General features: G+C 40.5%; 1 protein-coding gene across 2 annotated transcripts in view; it reads right to left on the reverse strand.

Annotated features, from left to right (window-relative positions):
• Positions 1-12985: 12985 nt before the first annotated feature.
• The window catches only part of LOC103722587 (D-lactate dehydrogenase [cytochrome], mitochondrial), a 75758-nt gene continuing 67420 nt past the window's right edge, over positions 12986-21323 (reverse strand). For both annotated transcript variants that reach the window (XM_039117739.2, XM_088721076.1), the window contains exon 18: positions 12986-13356. In XM_039117739.2, coding sequence (XP_038973667.1) covers positions 13237-13356 — 120 coding nt within the window. In that variant the 3' untranslated portion in view covers positions 12986-13236. The remainder of the gene's footprint in view (positions 13357-21323) is intronic.

Here is a 21323-nt window from a genome sequence, read left to right on the forward strand (position 1 = left end):
CCTCAGAGGCTGGACCATCGTCATCCGCTCCTCCGACAGATACGGATGACTTCTGGAGCAGGATGACAGAGCTCATGACAGCTCAGGCGAGGACTATTACTGACGGGCTCACGAGCCGATTGGACGCCCGGTTGGATGTCATGTCTGCTAAGATCAGTGATCTGAGGCAGCAGATAGGAGCACTCCGGAGAGAGAGAGAGACACATGGACCATCTGTGCCACAGGCTGCTGAGTCAGAGATATCGGCACAGAGTCATCCCGCTCGTCGTGCTCCACGCCAGACACAGTCTCACCAGGCTCGACCTCCCCTCGCCACGTATGCTAGGAGGATGAGGACTAGATCCCAGCCATTAGATTCCCCCTAGGCTGATCTTAGCGTCTATGTTTAGAGCCTAGGCTAGATATCTAGTTCTCACATGTATCTTGCTTTTCTCCTATGTATCTTGTTTTTATCTTATGTATCTTTAAATCTTGATTAAGGAACATTGTATCTGTCTTTGTTTTTGACATGAATGTATGAAAATGTTCCTATTTTGATCAATGAAGTTTGAAGTTTATTATTTATTGCATCTTTTCCCATATATATATTTTTGATGATAACAAAAAGGGGGAGAAGAAAAGAAAGAGTATTTAAGAAAAGAAAGAGTATTTAAGAAAAGAAAGAGTATTAAGAAAAGAAAGAGTATTCAATTTAAGTAAAGAAAGAGTATTTTATTTAAGAAGTAAAGAAAGAGTATTAATTTTGGGAGAAGTAAAGAAATATAACAAAAAGGGGAGAAATAAAGATAAAAGTTATGTAAAGAAAAGAGAAATAAATGGGCAAACAAATTGAAAATCATATAAGAAAGCTTATACATCTAAGGGGGAGCAATTTGTAACAATGAAATTGACTAAATCAAAAATTTCCATCAAAGTTCAGAATTTGGCACATATAAATTCAGAATTTGGCACGCACCTCTCGCACCCCGATACATAACCTGAAACTCAGAGTTTATCTCAAATTTTTGAAGTTTCATTGCTAATGAATTATAAATGAAAGGGGGAGCAATTCAAAAAGTCAAATTGGCAACATTTGAATGATATAGGGGGAGATTTCACAAGTATATATGAAAAGCTGAAATTCAGCAATTTAATCCCTTTTATAAACTGATTTTAAAGACAAGTATCAATAGACTTATACTCTTTATTTTGTAATCATCAAAAAGGGGGAGATTGAGGATGATAGTGTTATTTTGATGATTAACAAGCAATTATCTAGAGTATGCTATAAGTTAAATTGATACTTCATTTATAAGTTCATTACTCTCAGTATATTTGGTTAATTGAAAATAGATACATGACCTTGTTCATTTGAATGAATCTAACCTTGAGAATGCAGCAAAGTATGGATTGAGTCGACCCAAAGGTTGATTGGGTCAACCCCGGCACATCAAGAAATCATTTGGCACACTCCTGCAAAAATGGCACAAATGAACAGTGAGTTGGGTCGACCCAAGGTAAGCATGAGTCGACCCAACCTTGAAGAACCTCAAAAACACAACTGAAGAATGCTCTCTAGATTTACTGAGAGGGTCGACCCAAACAGTGGTTGAGTCGACCCAAGCTTGAGTCGACCCAAACCCTGAGAGGGTCAACCCAAAGGCAAGACAGAAAGACAGACAGAAAATGGTTCTCTGGAATTACTGAGAGGGTCGACCCAAGAAGAAGTTGAGTCGACCCAAGTGGACTTTGAGTCGACCCAAAGAATGGTTGGGTCGACCCATGGGAAGGAAGGCTGAAATTGAAGTTTCTGTGGTTTCTGAGAGGGTCGACCCAAGGAATGTTTGAGTCGACCCAAGGCAAAGTTGGGTCGACCCAAGGACAGGTTGAGCCGACCCAAACACGGGCTGAACAGTAACGGCTAGTTCTGCAACTGTACTTTTTGTCCTTTCCAAGGTGAGTAACGGCAAGTTTTTCAAATCTAACTATTGGGACTTGTCCTAAGAAGGTGGGAAGCTATTTAAAGGGGCACTATTCATCAGAGAGAACAACTTTTGAGTTGAATATCAAAGAGTACCCAAGAATACAAAAGTGCCCTAATCTTCTTCATCAAGAGCTTCATTCAAGAATCAAAGAAAGCGATTGAGCAGATTCAAAGAGGCATCAAGAGCTCCATCCCCCTTAAAGAGTGAAGCATCCTTGACAAAGAAGAGCAAAGCGACTTCAAAGCGATAAATACTTTCTAACTCTTCCTTGTAGCTTATATTGTTTCATATGCTCATTTAGGAGTTTGAATCTTTCCTTTTGTTATTAAACACTTTGTAAAGGTTCGTTGGTGAGCCCGCAAAACCAACAAAGGTTTTTGGTGAACCCGGAAAACCAAAGTGTATAGGTTCGTTGGTGAGCCCGTAAAACCAACAAAGATTTTTGGTGAACCAGGAAAACCAAAGTGTATAGGTTCGTTGGTGAGCCCGTAAAACCAACAAAGGTTTTTGGATTGTGAGCCCGGAAAACAATCCAACTGTAATCCGCGAGATTATAGTGAATTCCCAAGGGGACGCTTGGGGAGTGGACGTAGGTGCTAAGGAGAGCACCGAACCACTATATATTGTTGTGTTTGTGTTGTGCTTGTGTTTTCATTTACTCTTGCATCATCTTCTACTCTTGCGTTAGTTTAACTCACTCAAATAGCTTAAGAAAGCGTCCACCGCACTTAATTAAGAAAACGTTTAAAGCACCAAAATTTAGAAGAAACCAATTCACCCCCCTCTTGGCTTGTCACCTTGGGCAACAATTGTCATTAAGTACACGTGTGGGGATCTAATAATAGGTCTCTGATCAATCATAGTATGCATGTGTTCCTTGCCTTAATAGTTGCACAAACTCAATATGAAAATACATGTGCATTTGCTCAGAAAAGAAAGTAATAGAATAAATCAAATGCAAAAACAAGTTTTTATTTTTTTATTATTATTATTTTTTTTAGATCAAAATATTTTTCTCCCCCCAACTTAAACATTGCATTGTCCTCAATGTAAAAGATACAGAAAAAATTATATATAAGAGACAATAGAGAAAATGATAGAGAGAAGAAGAATACCTTGAGCTGTTGATTTTCCGAAAAGAAGACCCACAAAATAAGAAGAAAACTAGAAAGAAAAAAAAAATTTAATTCTAACTAATATACACATACCTTGGTCGTCATGCTCAGTCATAAGAAGGCTCCTCCAAGAGAAAGGAGTCCTCTTCATCTGCAAAATTCTCCAGAAAAGGTTTTAATCTATGTCCATTTACCTTAAAAATTTTGCCATCCTGTGGATTCTCAATTTCAACTGCCCCTGGTTTGATTTCAAAGTATCCAACATTTTCAGGAATAATCATGCATGAAGGTTGACTAGTCCTAGTGGGATGTAAATATTGTCGAAGTGTCATAACTAGGGGTCTACCTTCATTACCATGGTGACTTCCTACATCATCATCAGCCATCTCACTAGATCAGAGATTTTGCAAAAGAGTTTCAATAGTATGATCTAAGGAATTGTCAAAAGTTTGTCGACTCAGACGCCCAGTGTTGTCCCTATTCCAACCTAGCATACAAATTTTAGAGTTTATTTATTTGTTTGTTTGTTTTTTGTTTTTTTTTTTGTTTTGTTTGTTTTTTTTTTTCAATGATTATCCTTGATCTTTTCTTAAAGTTCTTATCAATTTTCAATTAGCAACAAGGGTTAATGAGATATGATGAGAATAAAATTCTGATTCTAAAAAAAATTAAACACAGAAAATTCAAAGCAGACAGCAGCAAGATTTTATATTAATTTAATGGTTGTAAAAGTATTAGAATATCAATCAGACCGTTCAGATGAAAGAAACATGTGTCCTACAGCAGCCGACAAAATTTGAGTGCAATCAGACGGTGGATTACTCAGATATCAGAGTTTGATGCAGACTGTGCAGGGAATAAAAAAAACAGCAATAAAGATTTTTTTTTTTTTTCGAAACAAAAAGACTAACTACTAAAGTACTAATTAAATCTAAAAATTATACTAATAAATCAGCCGTTCCCCGGCAACGGCGCCAAAAACTTGATGCAAATTTAAAATTGTTCTCCCAAGTGCAGGAGAATCGCACAAGTAGTAAAATCTCGGAAGTCCGAGGTCGAATCCTCAGGGAACGATCTATAGATTATTAGCGTAATTTTTAGATGTAATTTTCAGTTAAATAAATTTGTAGATTAAAACGATGTTCTGGTTTTCAGAAATTAAATACAAAGAATAATAAACAAAATTCAATGAAATAAAGATGGTAGGGATCTGGAATCCCCCTTGATGATATTGCATCCAAGGAATAAACTCTATGGTTCTTGATTAAAGATTAAATGTAGGATAGATCTAATCATGGTATATGTTTCATGAACATATGAACTCAATTTCTAAGCATCCGTCGTGCTTTCTACGTCTACGATGAATCAAATACTAAAGCAATCCATATATCAATAATCATAATCCATTAAAGATCTATCTATGAAATAACTACGCATGAATCAAGAACATATCAATAAATATAAACCATTGAAAGCAAAAGTTTAGAATTTACTTCAAAGAGGAATACATCAAAGGTTCCTCCATCACCCTTCCTAAGAAATCAGCCACTCATTTCATGCATTAATCCCCCTTTCATTTTTCCCTCTTTCTTTTTTTTTCTTTTTTTTTTTTTCGGAAACAGGGGCTCCCCTGTTTCCCTCTCTTCTTTTCTCTAATGACAGGGGGAGCTCCTCTGTTTTTTTTTCTCGAATCAAGGATCCCCCAGCCTTGACCGAGAGAGCCTCATATAGTTCACAAACTCTTGGGCCAGCGATGTTCCCTGATCTCTCGCGGTGGAGATCAACGGGTGGATTCTGATGCCGAAGGATGAAGACTCTTGGATGGCTGAGATGAAACTAAGACGCAGACGGGAGTTGATCGCCGATGCTGAAATCACGGGATGCCGGAATCACGGACTCGGTTAGGGTGCGTGGTACCTGAACCGTGGATGGCTCGCGGAAGAAACTCCATGCGGACGCTGGGATCTTCGCGGATGAGGCAGAATCTGGGATGCTGGGAAAGCTGGATCGTGGAAGCTTTGGAATGCATCGCGGGATTTGGGATTCTCTGTTGTTCCATCGCGGAAGGATTCGAAGATGCTGGGAAGCGCGGGTGGATCGGAATCACGATTGCTGGGATCTCGGGAGAGCTGAAATCGCTGGGAACTTGGATGTGATCACTGGATTCGGATGCTTTGTTGATGCTAGGACGCGCTGTGACATGGTGGATGGCTCGCGGAAGAAGCTCCATGGATGATGGACGGCTGGGCTTGATCGTTGGAGCTGGGTGAACACGTGGATGAAGCGGTGGGTGCAGATAAATTGTGAACTCCAAAAGCCTTTGAAACGGGGAAAGAGGAGGATGCTCGTTTCTTCCACGCGGGCGGACACGTGGAATAGATGCCGGCTTGCAGATGCTTAGGCTTGCAGAAAAATGAAGCTGCGATGAAGTGGTTCTGATCACCTGCACCCCACAAAAATATAATATTAATACAGCACTTCTATCATTATTTATTAGCAATAATACTAATTTAAGTGATGTGTAGATCACACTTTTGTGCTCTCATCACACCCCCCAACTAGCTTATTGCTAGTCTCTAGCAATTAACGAGCAGATAATAAAATGAGAGTGCAAAAAGTGTTGGTTGATCCTTTGATGTTTTATTAGAACTAATTGTATAAAATTAAGATAAATATTCACTTTCGTAGGAATCACGATTACACTTAGCACGTGCAACAAGCCGTTAAACCCCTAGGTTACCCTAGTGGACGAGTGTTGTCTCGTGAGGGTTTTCAGGGACGCTACCCACAAACATCATGAATGATATGACATGAGATTCTAATAGAAATATGAAATAAATCTTAAGCTAATACACATGTAATTAATTGATATATATTTTCAAGCATGGCAACTGCCAAAGCAAGGAAATATAAAAGTGTAGTGTGTATCAAATCGCATGACTTTCTCAGAGTACTAATACCTCCACCACAATCGGGCACCGCACACTTTTGTGCTCTCATCAGCGGGGCAAGCTCAGTTACTATTCAGCCACTGGCGGGGCAGGCCCAATTCCAATTCAGCCACTGGCGGGGCAGGCTCAGTTACTATTCAGCCACTGGCGGGGCAGCTCAGTTACTATTCAGCCACTGGCGGGGCAGCTCAGTTACTATTCAGCCACTGGCGGCTCAGTCATTCTCAGTAGCATCTTTGAGCCCATTATAGTGCCTCTGGGCTAGCTAAGACTTTATAAACTTACATGCATGATTATAATATCAGTATCATCATGTTGCATACATAGCCATAGCTTCTGGGATCATTAAAGTTACTTATGCATTGTAACATATCATGTATGAAACATATATACTTAAAATAAATACTTAGGAAACATTAATAACATAACATGATCCATAACAGGATTAGGACAGGTTACTTACATTCTTCACTAATCATGCATACAATTCAAATTGTATGAAAAACACTGGTTCATCTTATAAAACGTAATACAAGATCTACGATAGGATTAAGACAGATTACTTACCTCAATTCGCTTTCCAAATTGCTCAAGTCCAGGTGACAAATCCTTAATCACCTAAAACAACATCATAGGGTTTACATTATTCCCCATTTATTTATTATAAAATCTCTTAGTTCATCATACTATGAACTTACTTGCTTGGATCCCATCCAAGGATCTAGCCAAGTCCAATTTACCCAATTTAGAGCCTTTGGGGCTCAGTTTAAAACCAGATTGGGCCCACATGGGTTGATTGGGTTTTTAATTGAAGGATTGGGCATCGTTTATAATTGGGTCCAACCTTTTCTAGCCAATTGGGTCCTCTGTCAATTTACTGGGCCTAATTTAGTATTAATTGGGCCTGCTGGGATTAACTCCACTCAACTGGGTTCGGACCCAAATCAATTTGGGCCTAATTTGGTTCGGATTTGACCCAATTTGCAGTTTGGGCTCGTCCAGACTTAGCACAATCTGATTGAGCTCGGATTTAGACTTGCCCAGTCTAATTGGGCTTAGGTTAGTCAAATTTGGCTAAACCCCCTCTTTTTATATTTTTTCTTTCTTTCTTTCTTTTTCTTTTTCTTTCCCTTTTTCTTCCCTTTTTCTTCTCTTCTCCTTCTTCTTTTCTTCTCCTTCCCGAAGCTTCCTCTCCTCCCTTCTCTTTCATCCCGATCTCCCCCTCCCTCTCTTCTCCGACGATGGGAGCACGACGAGCGGAAAGGGAGGACGGCGAGCGGAGGGGGACGGGCCACGACCGGCGGCGTCCGCAGCCAAGCCCCGCGGCATCCCCGGCCGAGCCTGCGGCACTCTCGGCCGCGCCTGCGTCGACGGTGCTCGCGGCCGAAGCCGGCGGCCGCCGCACACGACGACGAGGATGAGTCCCCTCTTCCTCTCTTCTTTTCCCTCTTCCTTTCTTTCTTTCATTCTTCATCTTTTCTTCAACCTCCCTTCACCAACCCCCCATATTCTCTCTCTCACTCCCAAACCCTCTCTCTTCCTCTCTTCATTCTTCCCCTGTGAAGGAAGAAGGGGGGTTTGGGAGGGCCGAGCCACAATCGGCGGTGCCACGGCCGAGCTCGCGGCGTCCACGGCCGCGCCTGCGGCTGAGCCCACGGCCGCGCCTGCGGCGGCCTTCTCTTCTCCCACGGGGAAGAGATGCCGGGAGAAGCCGGCGGCACTGCGGGATGCCCGCGGCCGCTCCCTTGGTCTGCCAGCAGTCCCCTTCCTCCCTTCTTTCTTTGTTTCTTTGTTGTCTTGCACAAAACAGGGGGAGAGAAGGCAGGGGGCTTACCTGGCTTTTTGCTGGTTACCGTTGGGCAGTTCTTCCCCCTGGTAGTCCCTCCTTCCTCTTGGAGCTTCAGGGCTCCTTCGCCTTCGGCTCCAGGGCTTCGGCTCTCTCTCTCGTTCAGTGTTCTTGGGGGTTTGTGACTTAGGGTTGCCGGCAGAGGCTTAAACAATTGTTTAGAGGATGAGACCCCCCTCTGAGAGGTCCCATCCGCTCCATTCCTCCCCTCTCCGGGACTAGCCGCCGCCCCCTGTCTCCGGTGCGCAGGCATCGGCTGCCAGCAGGGGTGAGGGTCACCCTTCCCTGTCGGTCTTATCCCTTCGTTTTTTTTTAAACATTATAACAGCACTGCCCACAGTGAAATTTGGGCCCAAACCCTTAACTGGGCCCATTTCTTATTGGGCCTAGTAGGTTGTGGGCCCGGACATTACAAATTATCATGCTTCAGAGTTTGCGAACCGGAGGTCATGTCATTGTCGCATATCTATAAAAAACTATTCCTACGAGCATGCTAAGCATCTCAATATGATATCATAAATATACAGCAAAATAAATTTAAATAATATTATTCAAACTTTATTTTAAATAGCTAACTCAAAATTTAAATACCTCACAATTCTAACAATATTTTAAAATATTGCATCAACTTAATTAAACCCTAGTCTAAGATAATCTTTGCCAAAAATTCTGCTAGTCACTCTCCCATATCAAACCCCTAGATTAAGCTAATTCTCTGAATCTGTAAAAATAGTAGATTATAGAATAATGAGCAAAACAACCCAATAAGTCATGAACACTTTAGCTATATAAATTAAGTAATAAAATAATTACTAATATGCTGAAAATAAGCATACAACATATATCAATTTATAACCAAATCTAAATACGATCTAATTATTTCAAATTTCAAATTTCATTCATAAATCATTTTTTTTTCAAAATATCCAGTTTATCTCAATAGCTATGAGCTATAACTACATTAAAGTGTAACCGCATAATCCCCAATGGCAATGTATCAAAATACCAATATATAACTTTCACTAGTAAGATATCGAAGTGCCAATATACAACTCCCACTGGCAGGGTATCGAAATGTCAACGTACAACCCACGCTGGCAGGGTATCAAAAAATAGTCTGGCTAGGAGTCCAAATTCATTTTGAACAAAACTCTTTTTCTCAAAAGCATGTTCACTATTCTAAATTATAAGATATATAAAGTCATGCGGTATCAAAATCAATCGAGCACAGTCAATACATTTGATCAAGAATCATACAATATTTCAGAAAAGACATAAAAATAAAATATTATGCATCAAGTTTATAAATTAAGAATTATGCAATTCAGAAAATATTTATAATTTATCGATAAATATGAAAAAAGAATTAAATTACTTACCTTGCGAGCGCAATCCAATATCAATATCCAATTAATTTCAAAAATATTTATCAGAGAATAAAAATTTTTTATTATAATTATTTTAAAAATAAAATCCTCAATTCCAACCCTCTATAGGGCTGAGCAAGTAGGCTGGCTGGCACCTCGGTCAATCTGATTAAAAATAAAATTTATCTAACTATAGTCAGACTAGGGTATAGATGGTTTAATGAAGATCAGAATGACCAAATCTAACAATGTTCGGTAAAGGCCAGGGTAGGGGATGGCACGCCACCCAACCACCTTGGATCGGAACTCTTCACGAGAGTCGATCCAAAAATCACTAAGAGGCATTCTTACCAAGTCCAACAACCCTAGAGAGAGAAATGAGAGAGAGAAGATGGGAAAGAGAGAAAAGAGAGAAAGAAAGAACAAATGTTCTCTCTCCAACCAAAGAAGAGAGAGAGAAAAGGTGGCTTTGGACAGTGCTTGAACTTAGGGGACCTACAGTGGCCAGTGGTTGGCGACAACTGGCACGGGCAATACTAAGACCCTGTTTGGGGGAGCTGTTAGTAGTAGAGTTTTTGAAAGTAGAGCTGTCTGAAGCAGAGCGTTTATAAAAAGTTGTTTGCTGTTTGATAACTACATTTCTAAAGTGCTGTGGCACTTTAACATGTATTTGTGTGACAAAATGACCATAAAGGACATTACCAGTATTATACAATAGAGCATAATAAAATATAATACGTATTAATACATAAATATATGATATAATATAATATTAATGTAATGTAATATAATATTATTATAATATAGTACTATAACATTATGTATTATAGAATAATAATTTAATATAATATTAAATTATTTAACATAACATATCAATGTATTATGATATAATGTAATATAATATTATATTTATAGTATAATACAATAATAAATATAAAAAATATTATAATTATTAGTGTAAATTAATTTTTCATCCTTCTAATGACCATTTATCTCTCTAATAAATTTTCTAACTAGGTGATAAAATTGGTTAAATAATTACTAATATTTTTATTTATTTATTTATTTAGATCAGATTATTTGCCACTCACTCATTATTTTTCTTTTTATTTATTTTATTTAATTATTTATTTATTATTTTATTTCATTGAAATATAGAAGGGTCGCCGGCCATGGGTGGTGGCCGGCATGGTGGCTGCCACCGTGGGCAGCCACGAGCTCCCAAAACAAAAAAAAGAAAAAAAAAAAGAAAAGGAAGAAGGAACAGAGGCAGCGGCGTTGAGAGGAAGAAGAAGATAGAGAGGGAGAGGGAGAGGATGGGTGAGAAAGGAAGAGGTGGGATGAGGATTTTGGGGAAAAAAGTGAGATTTAAATGAGGGTATGTTGGTCCAAAAAACAGCTTTCCGATAAATCTGAAAACAGCATTTTCGGAAAGCTCCAAATTGGAGCTTCTCCCCAAAAGCTATTTTCAGCTTCCCGCAAAAGCTGAAACAGCTTTCTGAAAATTTTACCAAACACCATTTTTTATCTAAAAGTACTTTTGGAGGGCCAAAAAGTGCCAAAAGCTCCCCAAACAGGGCCTAAATCAGTATAAAAACAAGGGTGTCAACCCCTTAAACTGTGGAAACCAAGCATTCTGGAGCTAACAACGAGCGTTGGTGGAAAATAACAGCCATAAAAGGAAAAGAAGGGCTAAACTTCCAAAAACAAGGCTTTGCCTTTCTCAATCATAATCTGGTGATCACCCGTGAGAATCGAGGCTCCAAGGAGTATGGAAGAAAGAGAAGAAGTGTCCATCAAAGATTGTCAGTTTCTTACATACCTTCTGGCGACAATTGGCAGCAACATCAATATTGGTAGTTGTCGGCGTTCGAAGAAAAAAATCAAAGAGAAACTTTAATAGTGAGCTTCGATCAAGGTTGAAACATCTAGAGGCTCGGTCACGATCATAACCTGGCCTAGAGTTAGATTCTGTTTAATTGAGGTTGAAACCTCCTTTTCCTTCTTGCACGTGCAAGCACATGCATCCAAATTTTTTACCGTTGGGCCAAACCTTCTAAGCCGGTCAAGTGGACCGGCCCAGTTTGCTGGTTTTACAATATTTCACCAAACATAGCCCTCCGACCACTTCTAGGGCATTTTTTGTGAGGAAAATCAAGACATTGATTTGCTAGCCAAAGTGAAACATCTTGCTTTGGGTTTATGGTTCTATGGTAATCCTAGAAAACACAATTAGTCAACATGATTGAAACGTTTCAACATAGCTATTTACTTCGAAAATATACATGCATGTCTGCATATATGTGTGCATATGTTACATCCATTTATGTACCAAATCTAAGTGGATGTACACATATAGAATATAATTGTATTGCTTTAGATAATTAGGTAAGGTCGGATGAGATACGAGCCAGGTCAAATGCAGGATAGATCAAAAATATGTCAACCTAACACCGTCCTATTTATAAAACAGGTGAAAAATCCAAACAAATAATTCCAGCCGACTTGCAGCAGGTGAATCAAGTTAACGAGTTAAAGCATTACCATATATATTTTTTATATGCAAATTACATGTCAAAATTTTGACTCTATATTTTTGGAGCTCGTATAATATCCAGATCCATCCACATTCAAAGGTATTAACTCTTCATGTTTTATGGCCAAATTTTCTATCACATTCTTAAGTTTTGAGTTTCAGTGATGATTACATTTAATATGAACTATATTTCTGCAATGTGTGGAATGAATTTCTGCAATTTAGAGAGGCTCCACCTCACAGCATGTTATCATTTTAGACATGATAACAAAAGGAAATAATGAGTATTATCATTTTGAAATTTCTTTGCTAACAGATATGGAATAATTAATCAACATTCCCTCGAATATTAAGTGCATCTTTGGTTGCAAATACATCCACGGAAATGGAAACGGAAAACTTTTCGTTGAAAGAGTTCTGTAGCAATCAAGTTACAAACTTTCCACATTCATCATTTTTTTTCTTTGAAACAAATAGAAAACTAGACATTTTAAAAAATTAAAATTTTCAAGTAATTTTCTGTGCAACCAAATATATTCTATAATCACTACTCTGCCACTCTTAGATTTATACAGTTGTACCTAATATATCATTTTATCCAAATCCTAGTTAAAAAAAGATACCATTCAGCCGTATCCTACAAATAATATTTAGGGGAATTTAATGGAAGGTTAGAATTTCAGGTAGTGCAAAACGCATTTGGGATGAGATAAACTTACAAGAGGGCAAGACTAGGCGGCCTACCGCACCTATCACATACTTGCAAGTAATACTGAAAAAAATGCATGAAGAAAAGATTGAAAAGAGGAGAAAAGAAATATTACCATCACTAATATATTTGCTACCTAGCTTCAGACTCAAACATACAATTACCAACACAACTCAGGCACATAACATAATATTTCTCAATTCTCCAAAGCGTATTTGAGAATTCTTCAATGAGTAATGCTTTTCCAAATTCGGGAGCATATCCTGTCTTAGAAGCCACATCCCTTCTATGAGCACATCATAGAAGGCTTGGAGTCTTGCTTGAGATTCATGTGGCATGTTTATGAGTCTTCTATGAAAATGAAGAAATTATATTTTAATTCCATGGATCTTGCCATAAGTCAGAATGCAAAAACTAACATTATGATTGGTTAGCATGCAACAACAGATGGATGATGATTATGTTTGCTGTTAGGTTCAAGCTGCACAATCTGCCAATAAGAGCAGAGAAATAGGTGTTCATATATTCATTGATTCAGTCAGTGGAAATTTTTATTTATCATAAAGCTACCAAGATATCTAGTCAGAAAGCTGTTTCAGGAGATTGTGAAGCCCTTATTATTCCTGCAAGCATCGCTCCCATGGCGCATTTTGACCATCTTCACAGCTTTATTTTATTTTATTCAAATAGAAAAGCTTTCTGTAACACTCGTTCTGAACAGGGATGTGTAAGAAATAGACATATGACATCAAATGCAGACATGAAGAGGAATCAGCTTCCCTGGATTCATGATATTGTTGGGATCTAACGCAGCTTTTATTCTTTTCATAGTCCTCAATGCCCCAATGCCAAGCTCTTCTTCAAGGTACTGAAAGGAATAAAATGAGTATATGGCATCAGAAAAATCTCGCGCACCAAAGGGGAAAAAAGCAAGAAAATCTAGAAATCTTATGCATGAGAGGGTTTAAAGCAGAATTCAGACTTTTCTATAAGTTAAATCAACTGATAAGCTGGACCCAAAAAACTTGAACATGATTGGTACTTGAGATTCTATCCTGACCTAAATGTTGTGATGCAATGTATACTAGCCCAATGATAAATTTAAACATATGCTTATAGAATTAATGACAGCCACCTCTCAGATCTGAGAACACATAATAATTTGGTACAGAAAGTTGACATATACATTTGTGAAAAATATAACTAGAATCATTTATACTACAGTCATAAATCCATAAGAAAAGCATAAAGCAAGTTTTCTCCTGTCATTTCCACAAATGCTAGCAATGTGCCTTCATGGATGTGGGTCTCCCAAGGCGAGGGTGAGGGTTAAAGGAACATGTTTTAAGTTAACAAATATTTTCAGCATCCAAAAATCAAACACATACAAAAATCAAAACATATTGGCTGTAATATCTCAGCCAGCAAGCATAGTGGTAGTGGCATTAATAGATCACTGTAGTTGTAAAGGCCCGCATGTGGTTGGGCCGGCCTCCAAGCAAGGCGGCCCAACACATGAGAAAGGAGGGAGGGAGACTCCCGATTGGCTCCCTCCCCCGTTTTCAAACCCTTCTCCCCTCCTTTCGAATCCATCGGAGGGGAGGTTATAAGGTGATAAAACCATACCAAATCAGGGAGATTTCCTCCCTTTCTTTTCCTAGGGCATCAACCGAGGGCCCTTCCACACACACACAAAAAAAAAAAAGAGAAGGGAGATTGGGTTCTACCTTGCCGCGGGAGGGATCGGAGCTTTCGCCGTCGAGCCGGTCGGGAGGAGCTCGCCGAAGGCAAGGTGAGCACCTTCTCCTTCTTCTCCTTCGTCTTTGGCTATTATTTCCTTGGGGATGTGGCCGGGAAGCCGCCGGGCAAATGGGGAAAGCCGAGCCTCTGTTCAGCCTTCTCCCCTTCCGTTCCGGCCGGCCGTCGCCGGGCGTGGCACCACCATGGGGCGTCGCCGGGTGTGGCACCGCCACAGGCCGACGACCAGGGGGCGTCGCCGGCCGTGGGCCACCTGCTGCCAAACCCCCCTTCTCCCCTTTCCATCGGGAAGAAGGAAGAAGAGAGAAAGAGAGAGGGTCTTTCCACTCCCTTTCTCTTATTATATTTTCCTCTTATTATATTATTTGTTGTTGGATTCTCTCCTTACACTTGGATCTAGGGAGATCATGGCTTTGAGGACTCTAGATAGTCTTGGGATGCTAGATTTTAGAGGACCCTTTAGAGGATTAAACAGGAGTCCTAGATCATCATATATCTTTGATAAATTTTAATGATGACTTGGTTCTGTAGGGAAACAATTTATTGGACGAGAGGACGCTGAGCAGAGTCCTGCGCATTCCGGTTCATAGATCGCCATGAGGGCAGATGATTAGTTGTCTGAGTTTTCAATAAAGGGTAAGAATCCTTGTACGCCAATCCTACATGATAAAAATATTTTCGCATTATATATGTTTGATATGCTATGATCCAGACAAAGCAAAACAGTTTTATATTTAATTATATTTTGATCATGATGGCTTGTGATTGGTATTATGATGGATGCATGTATGTGTATAACCTATACCTGCATATTTGGATTTATGGATGTGGTGGTATAGACTAACCATGTTATATTGATTGCCCTGTCACGGGCCGCAAACGTGACCATGGTTAGTCTAGGCCGAAAATAAAGTGGAAAAAGGGAATGGATGTGTGTTTGTGAATTGATTAAATGAACAGGGACTTTGGGCTTATCTCGTTATTATCGATTGCCCCATCACAAGCTGGAAATGTGAAACTATCGATTGCCCCATCACAGGCTGGAAATGTGATACTAGCGATTGCCCCGTCACAGGCTGGAAATGTGATACTATCGATTGCCCCGTCACGGAACGAAAACGTGACCGGGATGTAGCCCAAAGTCGGAAAGATAATTGATCCGGATCAAGTTAATATAGAATGAAAAGAAAAAGCATTGAAAACAGTAATGAAGGTTTATGAGCTATAATATGCTATATCATTCTTGTGTGACTGGACTTTTATTGATGTTTGATGTACATACTTATATTGATTATTTGAGTCTTTTGGAAACTGTTTATGTTTTCATGAAATGTGCATCGATTTATCGTGGTTTTCAAATCTATATTATTATGGTGTTGGTGTGGATGTGTAGGGGTTCTTACTGGGCTGTAAAGCTCACCCCCTTCTTTTTGTTTTCTCTTTTCAGAGTTGCAGGATGCATAAACATGGATGGGTTGGGCGCGGAGCGCGAGTATCAAAGTCATTAGCTAGTTAGTTTATCTTTCTTTGATGTCGATGTCGATGAACATTTGAAAATCTTGTAATTGAACTAATTTGTTTATTTGGACATGTCGAACTTGTTTATTTGAATTAAGTGATTAATTGTGGAATTATCGGATTTTTGTTCATCTTAGGCCTTGCATGATCTTTAGGGCACTGCTCTATGGCTCATGCGGCCGATCGCGTACCCGGACCCGGGTGCGGGGTTCGGGGCCTGACAGAGTAGTATCAGAGCTTAAGGTTAAGGTATCCTAGGGTTTAGGTTCAGGTGAGTGAGTGGGGGAAGAATATTAAATGACTTACTAAAGTACCCCATAGATACATTTTCTTTGCAATCTTAAAATGTTAAAAGTAACTTGTGTAGGTTGATATGGCACGAGGGAGTGGACGTGGGCGTAATAGGAGGCCGACTCACTTTGCCGATGGCTCCACTGCTTGGACGCCCTCCGAACAACAAGAAGGTGCTCCACCCTCGCCGGCCAGGAGTATGCACCCGCAGGAATACCACGTCAACCCTGTTGGTAGTGCTCTGAAGATGGAAACCCCGAAAACTCCAAGGACAGGAATCTCGGGTGAGCCTGGAATTCAGCCTAATGAACCACTGAGTGCTTCTCAGATGATGCAAACAATGATGCAACAACAAGCTACTTCCCGTTCAGACATGATGAGAATGATGGAGATGCAACAACGCTTCATGGAACAGCAGCAACAATTTATGCAGCAACAGTTACAACATCAGCAGCAGCAGGTGACTCCTCAGTACCTACAGGGGGCTACGAGTCGGCAGGAGCATCATGTTTGTTTGGCAGAATTCAAAAAGTTTGCACCTTCAGCTTTTAAAGGCACTTCTGACCCTTTAGAGGCTGAGACTTGGTTGAATGAAATGGAAAAGGTTTTCAATGCTCTGAGATGCCCTGATGAGGATAGGGTTGCTTTTGCTACATTTATGCTGCTGGAAGAAGCGGATATTTGGTGGAATATGGAAAGAGGAAAGATGGGACAGAACGCTACATCTTTGACTTGGGAAGGATTTAAGGAGCTTTTCCGTGACAAGTATATTCCCCAAAGCGTGAGACGACAGAAATTTCGAGAGTTTACCCGGTTAGAGCAGGGGAATATGACGGTCGCAGAGTATGCTGCAAAGTTTGAGGAACTGGCCAGGTATGCCCTAGGACAGGTGGAGAATGAAAGAGAACGAGCTGAGAAGTTTGAAAGTGGACTTAGAGCCCGAATCAGACAACAGGTGTCTACCTTCGAGCTTTCTTCCTACAAGGATGTGGTTAACAAAGCTTTGGTAGTTGAAAGGGGCTTAAATGACACTCAAGAAGAGAGGGAAAGAATTTTGAAAAAGAGGAACAGACAAGCTGAGCTACAAAATAAGCAGGGCAGAAATACTGAATCCAAGCCCAAGAAACAAACTACTGTGAATGATAAAACTCAGCACAAGGATACTGTAAAATGCTATAGATGTGGTGGCCCCCATTATCGAAGAGACTGTCACTGGTTTAATGGGAATTGTTTTTTATGTGGCCAACAGGGCCATAGGGCAGACACTTGTCCTAATCGCAGAGAGCAACAAACTCGACAGGCATCTCAGCGTATTCAGGGAGCTCCAACCAACCAAGCAACTCAGAATGAACAACGAGGAGGACATCAAAGGCCTAGAACTCAGGGGCGAGTCTATGCTCTTACACAACACGATGCCGACGCCTCTAACACCGTGGTGACAGGTACAATTGAAATCTCATCCACGAATGCCTATATTTTGATTGATCCTGGAGCTACTCATTCTTTTGTATCTACTGATTTTGTCGGAAGAAATAGTACATTGATTTCTTTACCACTAGAGACTGAACTGTGTGTCTCCATCCCTAATGGAGATGTAATCTTAGTTAACTCTGTCTACAAAGATTGTATCTTGAATATTGAAGGCAGGAAAATGAAAGTAAATTTACTAGTCCTAGGGATGAAGGATTTCGACATGATCCTTGGGATGGACTGGTTGGCAGCATATCATGCCACTGTTGACTGCTTCGAGAAAACAGTAAAATTTCAAATTTCTGGTCAGCTAGAGTGTACTTTTAATGGCAACAGAATGTCACCTCCGCCAAAAGTAATTTCAGCCATACAGGCCAAGCGACTCCTTCGGAAAGGTGATGAAGGATTCTTAGCCATGGTAATGGGCACCCAGCTGGAAGAACTCAAACTAGAAGACATTCCTATTGTGAGGGAATTTCCTAATGTCTTTCCAGAGGATTTGCCAAGATTACCCCCTGAAAGAGGTTGAATTCTCCATTGATTTGATCCTGGCACTGGACCGATTTCTAAGGCCCCATATCGGATGGCTCTAGCTGAATTAAAAGTGCTAAAGGAACAACTACAGGAGCTGTTGGACAAGGGTTTCATCAGGCCTAGTGTTTCTCCTTGGGGTGCTCCTGTACTATTTGTGAAAAAGAAAGATGGCAGTTTCCGGCTTTGCATAGATTATCGAGAAATAAATGGAGTAATAGTGCGGAACAAATACCCTTTACCGAGAATTGATGATTTGTTCGATCAGCTGCAAGGGGCACAAATCTTCTCAAAACTTGATCTACGCTCCGGATATCACCAGTTGAGAATAAAGGCTGAAGACATACCAAAGACAGCATTCAGAACTAGATATGAACACTATGAGTTTTTAGTTATGCCCTTCGGGTTAACAAATGCACCAGCAGCCTTTATGGATCTTATGAATCGGGTGTTCAAACCCTACCTGGATCAATTTGTGGTAGTATTTATTGATGACATTCTAGTCTATTCAAAAAGTCCACAAGAGCATAAGGAGCATTTGAGGATAGTATTACAAACTCTTAGAGAAAACAAGCTTTATGGCAAGTTGCAGAAATGTGAGTTCTGGTTAAACAGTATCACCTTTCTCGGGCACGTGATCTCCAAGGATGGCATCTCTGTCGACCCAAAGAAAGTAGAGGCAGTAGTTCATTGGAGTAGACCTACTAATGTGTCCGAGGTGCGCAGCTTTTTGGGAATAGTGGGATACTATCGGAGATTCGTTGAGGGATTCTCTCGTATTGCCATGCCTCTATCTCGCCTAACCCAAAAGCAAGTAAAATTTGAATGGAAGGAGGATTGTGAGCAGAGTTTCAGGAGTTGAAAAGACAATTGGTGACAGCTCCGATATTGGCCCTTCCATCTGGAACAGGAGGCTTCAGCATCTATAGTGATGCATCACGCAAGGGCCTCGGCTGTGTTCTTATGCCGAATGAGAAGGTGATAGCCTATGCTTCTAGATAGTTGAAACCATATGAGCTGAATTACCCTACACATGATTTGGAGTTAGCAGCTGTGATCTTTGCTTTAAAAATATGGAGGCACTATTTATATGGTGAACATTGTGAAATTTTTACGGACGACAAAAGTTTGAAGTATATCTATACTCAAAAGGAGCTGAATTTGAGGCAAAGAAGATGGTTAGAGCTATTAAAAGATTATGATCTAACTATCAATTACCATCCGGAAAAAGCAAATGTTGTGGCCGATGCTCTAAGCAGAAAATCTTCAAGTAAATTAGCGGCTCTGATCACTACACAAAGAAACATTTTGTTGGACTTGAAGAGATATGAAATTGAAGTACGACTGCATGATCCTCAAGTACGACTTGCTAATCTTATGGTGCAGCCTACCTTGATTGAAAGAATTAAGTCATCTCAAAAAGAGGATTCAGAATTACAGAGGGTAAGGGGAATAGTAGAGTCTGGTGTTCAAAGCGAATTCCATGTGCATGAGGATGGTTCCTTAAGATTTGGTAGCAGATTGTGCGTCCCTAAAGTTCCAGAATTAAGAAATGAAAATTTAGAGGAGGCTCTTAGCTCGGCTTATACAATGCATCTAGGAGGCACAAAGATGTATCAGAATTTAAAGAAACATTTTTGGTGGAGTGGTATGAAAAAGGATATTGCTCAATTTGTAGCTCAGTGTCTAGTATGTCAATAGGTAAAAGCAGAACATGAGAGACCTGCGGGACCATTACAGTCTCTACTTATTCCTCAATGGAAGTGGGAGCATATCACCATGGACTTTGTGACTAGCTTGCCAAAAAACCTACGAGGTAATGATGCCGTGTGGGTAATTGTTGACCGGCTAACCAAATCAGCACACTTTTTGCCTTTCAGAGTTGGTTTCTCCTTAAAGAGATTGGCAGGCTTATATATAGAGCATATTGTGAAGTTGCATGGGGTCCCAGTTACCATTGTGTCAGACAGAGACAGTAGATTTGTATCACAGTTTTGGAAGAGTCTTCGTAAGGCTCTTGGAACCAAATTGAGCTTTAGCACAGCTTTCCACCCCCAAACCGATGGACAGTCAGAAAGAACCATCCAGATCTTGGAAGACATGTTGAGAGCCTGTGTTATGGATCTAGGAGCGTGGGATGGCCACTTATCACTAATAGAGTTTGCTTACAATAATAGCTATCAAGCAAGCATACAAATGGCTCCTTTTGAGGCATTGTATGGCCGGAAGTGTCGATCTCCTATTTCTTGGGATGACGTGGGCGAGAGAAAATTATTAGGCCCAGAGATAGTACAACAGACTGTTGATAAGGTGCAAGTGATCAGAGAACGACTCCGTACAGCTCAGAGTCGCCAAAAGAGTTATGCTGATAATAGGAGAACTGAAATTTCAAATTGGAGATCATGTTTTCTTGAGAGTGTCACCTACAAAAGGTGTGATGAGATTTGGGGTTGGTCAATGTTTTACCTAGGTATGTTGGTCCATTTGAGATTTTGGACAAGATTGGGGAGGTGGCGTATCGACCGGCTTTACCACCGGCTTTATCCAGTGTGCACAATGTTTTTCATGTGTCAATGTTGAAGAAATATGTCCTAGATCCGAGTCATGTGGTAGCATATGAGCCATTATATCTTCAGGAGGATTTGACTTATGAGGAGTTTCCGGTACGAATTGTGGACAGAAAGGATCAAGTACTACGACACCGAGCCATTCCTTTTGTAAAGGTACCATGGAATAATCATATAGAAAGAGAGGCTACTTGGGAGCTCGAAGAAGAGATGAAAGTCAAATATCCGCAGCTTTTTGAAACTTCAGGTATGTCAATTTCGAGGACGAAATTCTTTTTTTGGAGGGGAGAATGTAAAGGCCCGCATGTGGTTGGGCCGGCCTCCAAGCAAGGCGGCCCAACACATGAGAAAGGAGGGAGGGAGACTCCCGATTGGCTCCCTCCCCCGTTTTCAAACCCTTCTCCCCTCCTTTCGAATCCATCGGAGGGGAGGTTATAAGGTGATAAAACCATACCAAATCAGGGAGATTTCCTCCCTTTCTTTTCCTAGGGCATCAACCGAGGGCCCTTCCACACACACAAAAAAAAAAAAAGAGAAGGGAGATTGGGTTCTACCTTGCCGCGGGAGGGATCGGAGCTTTCGCCGTCGAGCCGGTCGGGAGGAGCTCGCCGAAGGCAAGGTGAGCACCTTCTCCTTCTTCTCCTTCGTCTTTGGCTATTATTTCCTTGGGGATGTGGCCGGGAAGCCGCCGGGCAGATGG

This window comes from Phoenix dactylifera, chromosome 1, assembly GCF_051530095.1.
Source record: "Phoenix dactylifera cultivar Ajwa chromosome 1, Ajwa_hap1_PhDact_Kaust_v1.1, whole genome shotgun sequence".
In the NCBI taxonomy this organism is placed as follows: Eukaryota; Viridiplantae; Streptophyta; class Magnoliopsida; order Arecales; family Arecaceae; genus Phoenix; species Phoenix dactylifera.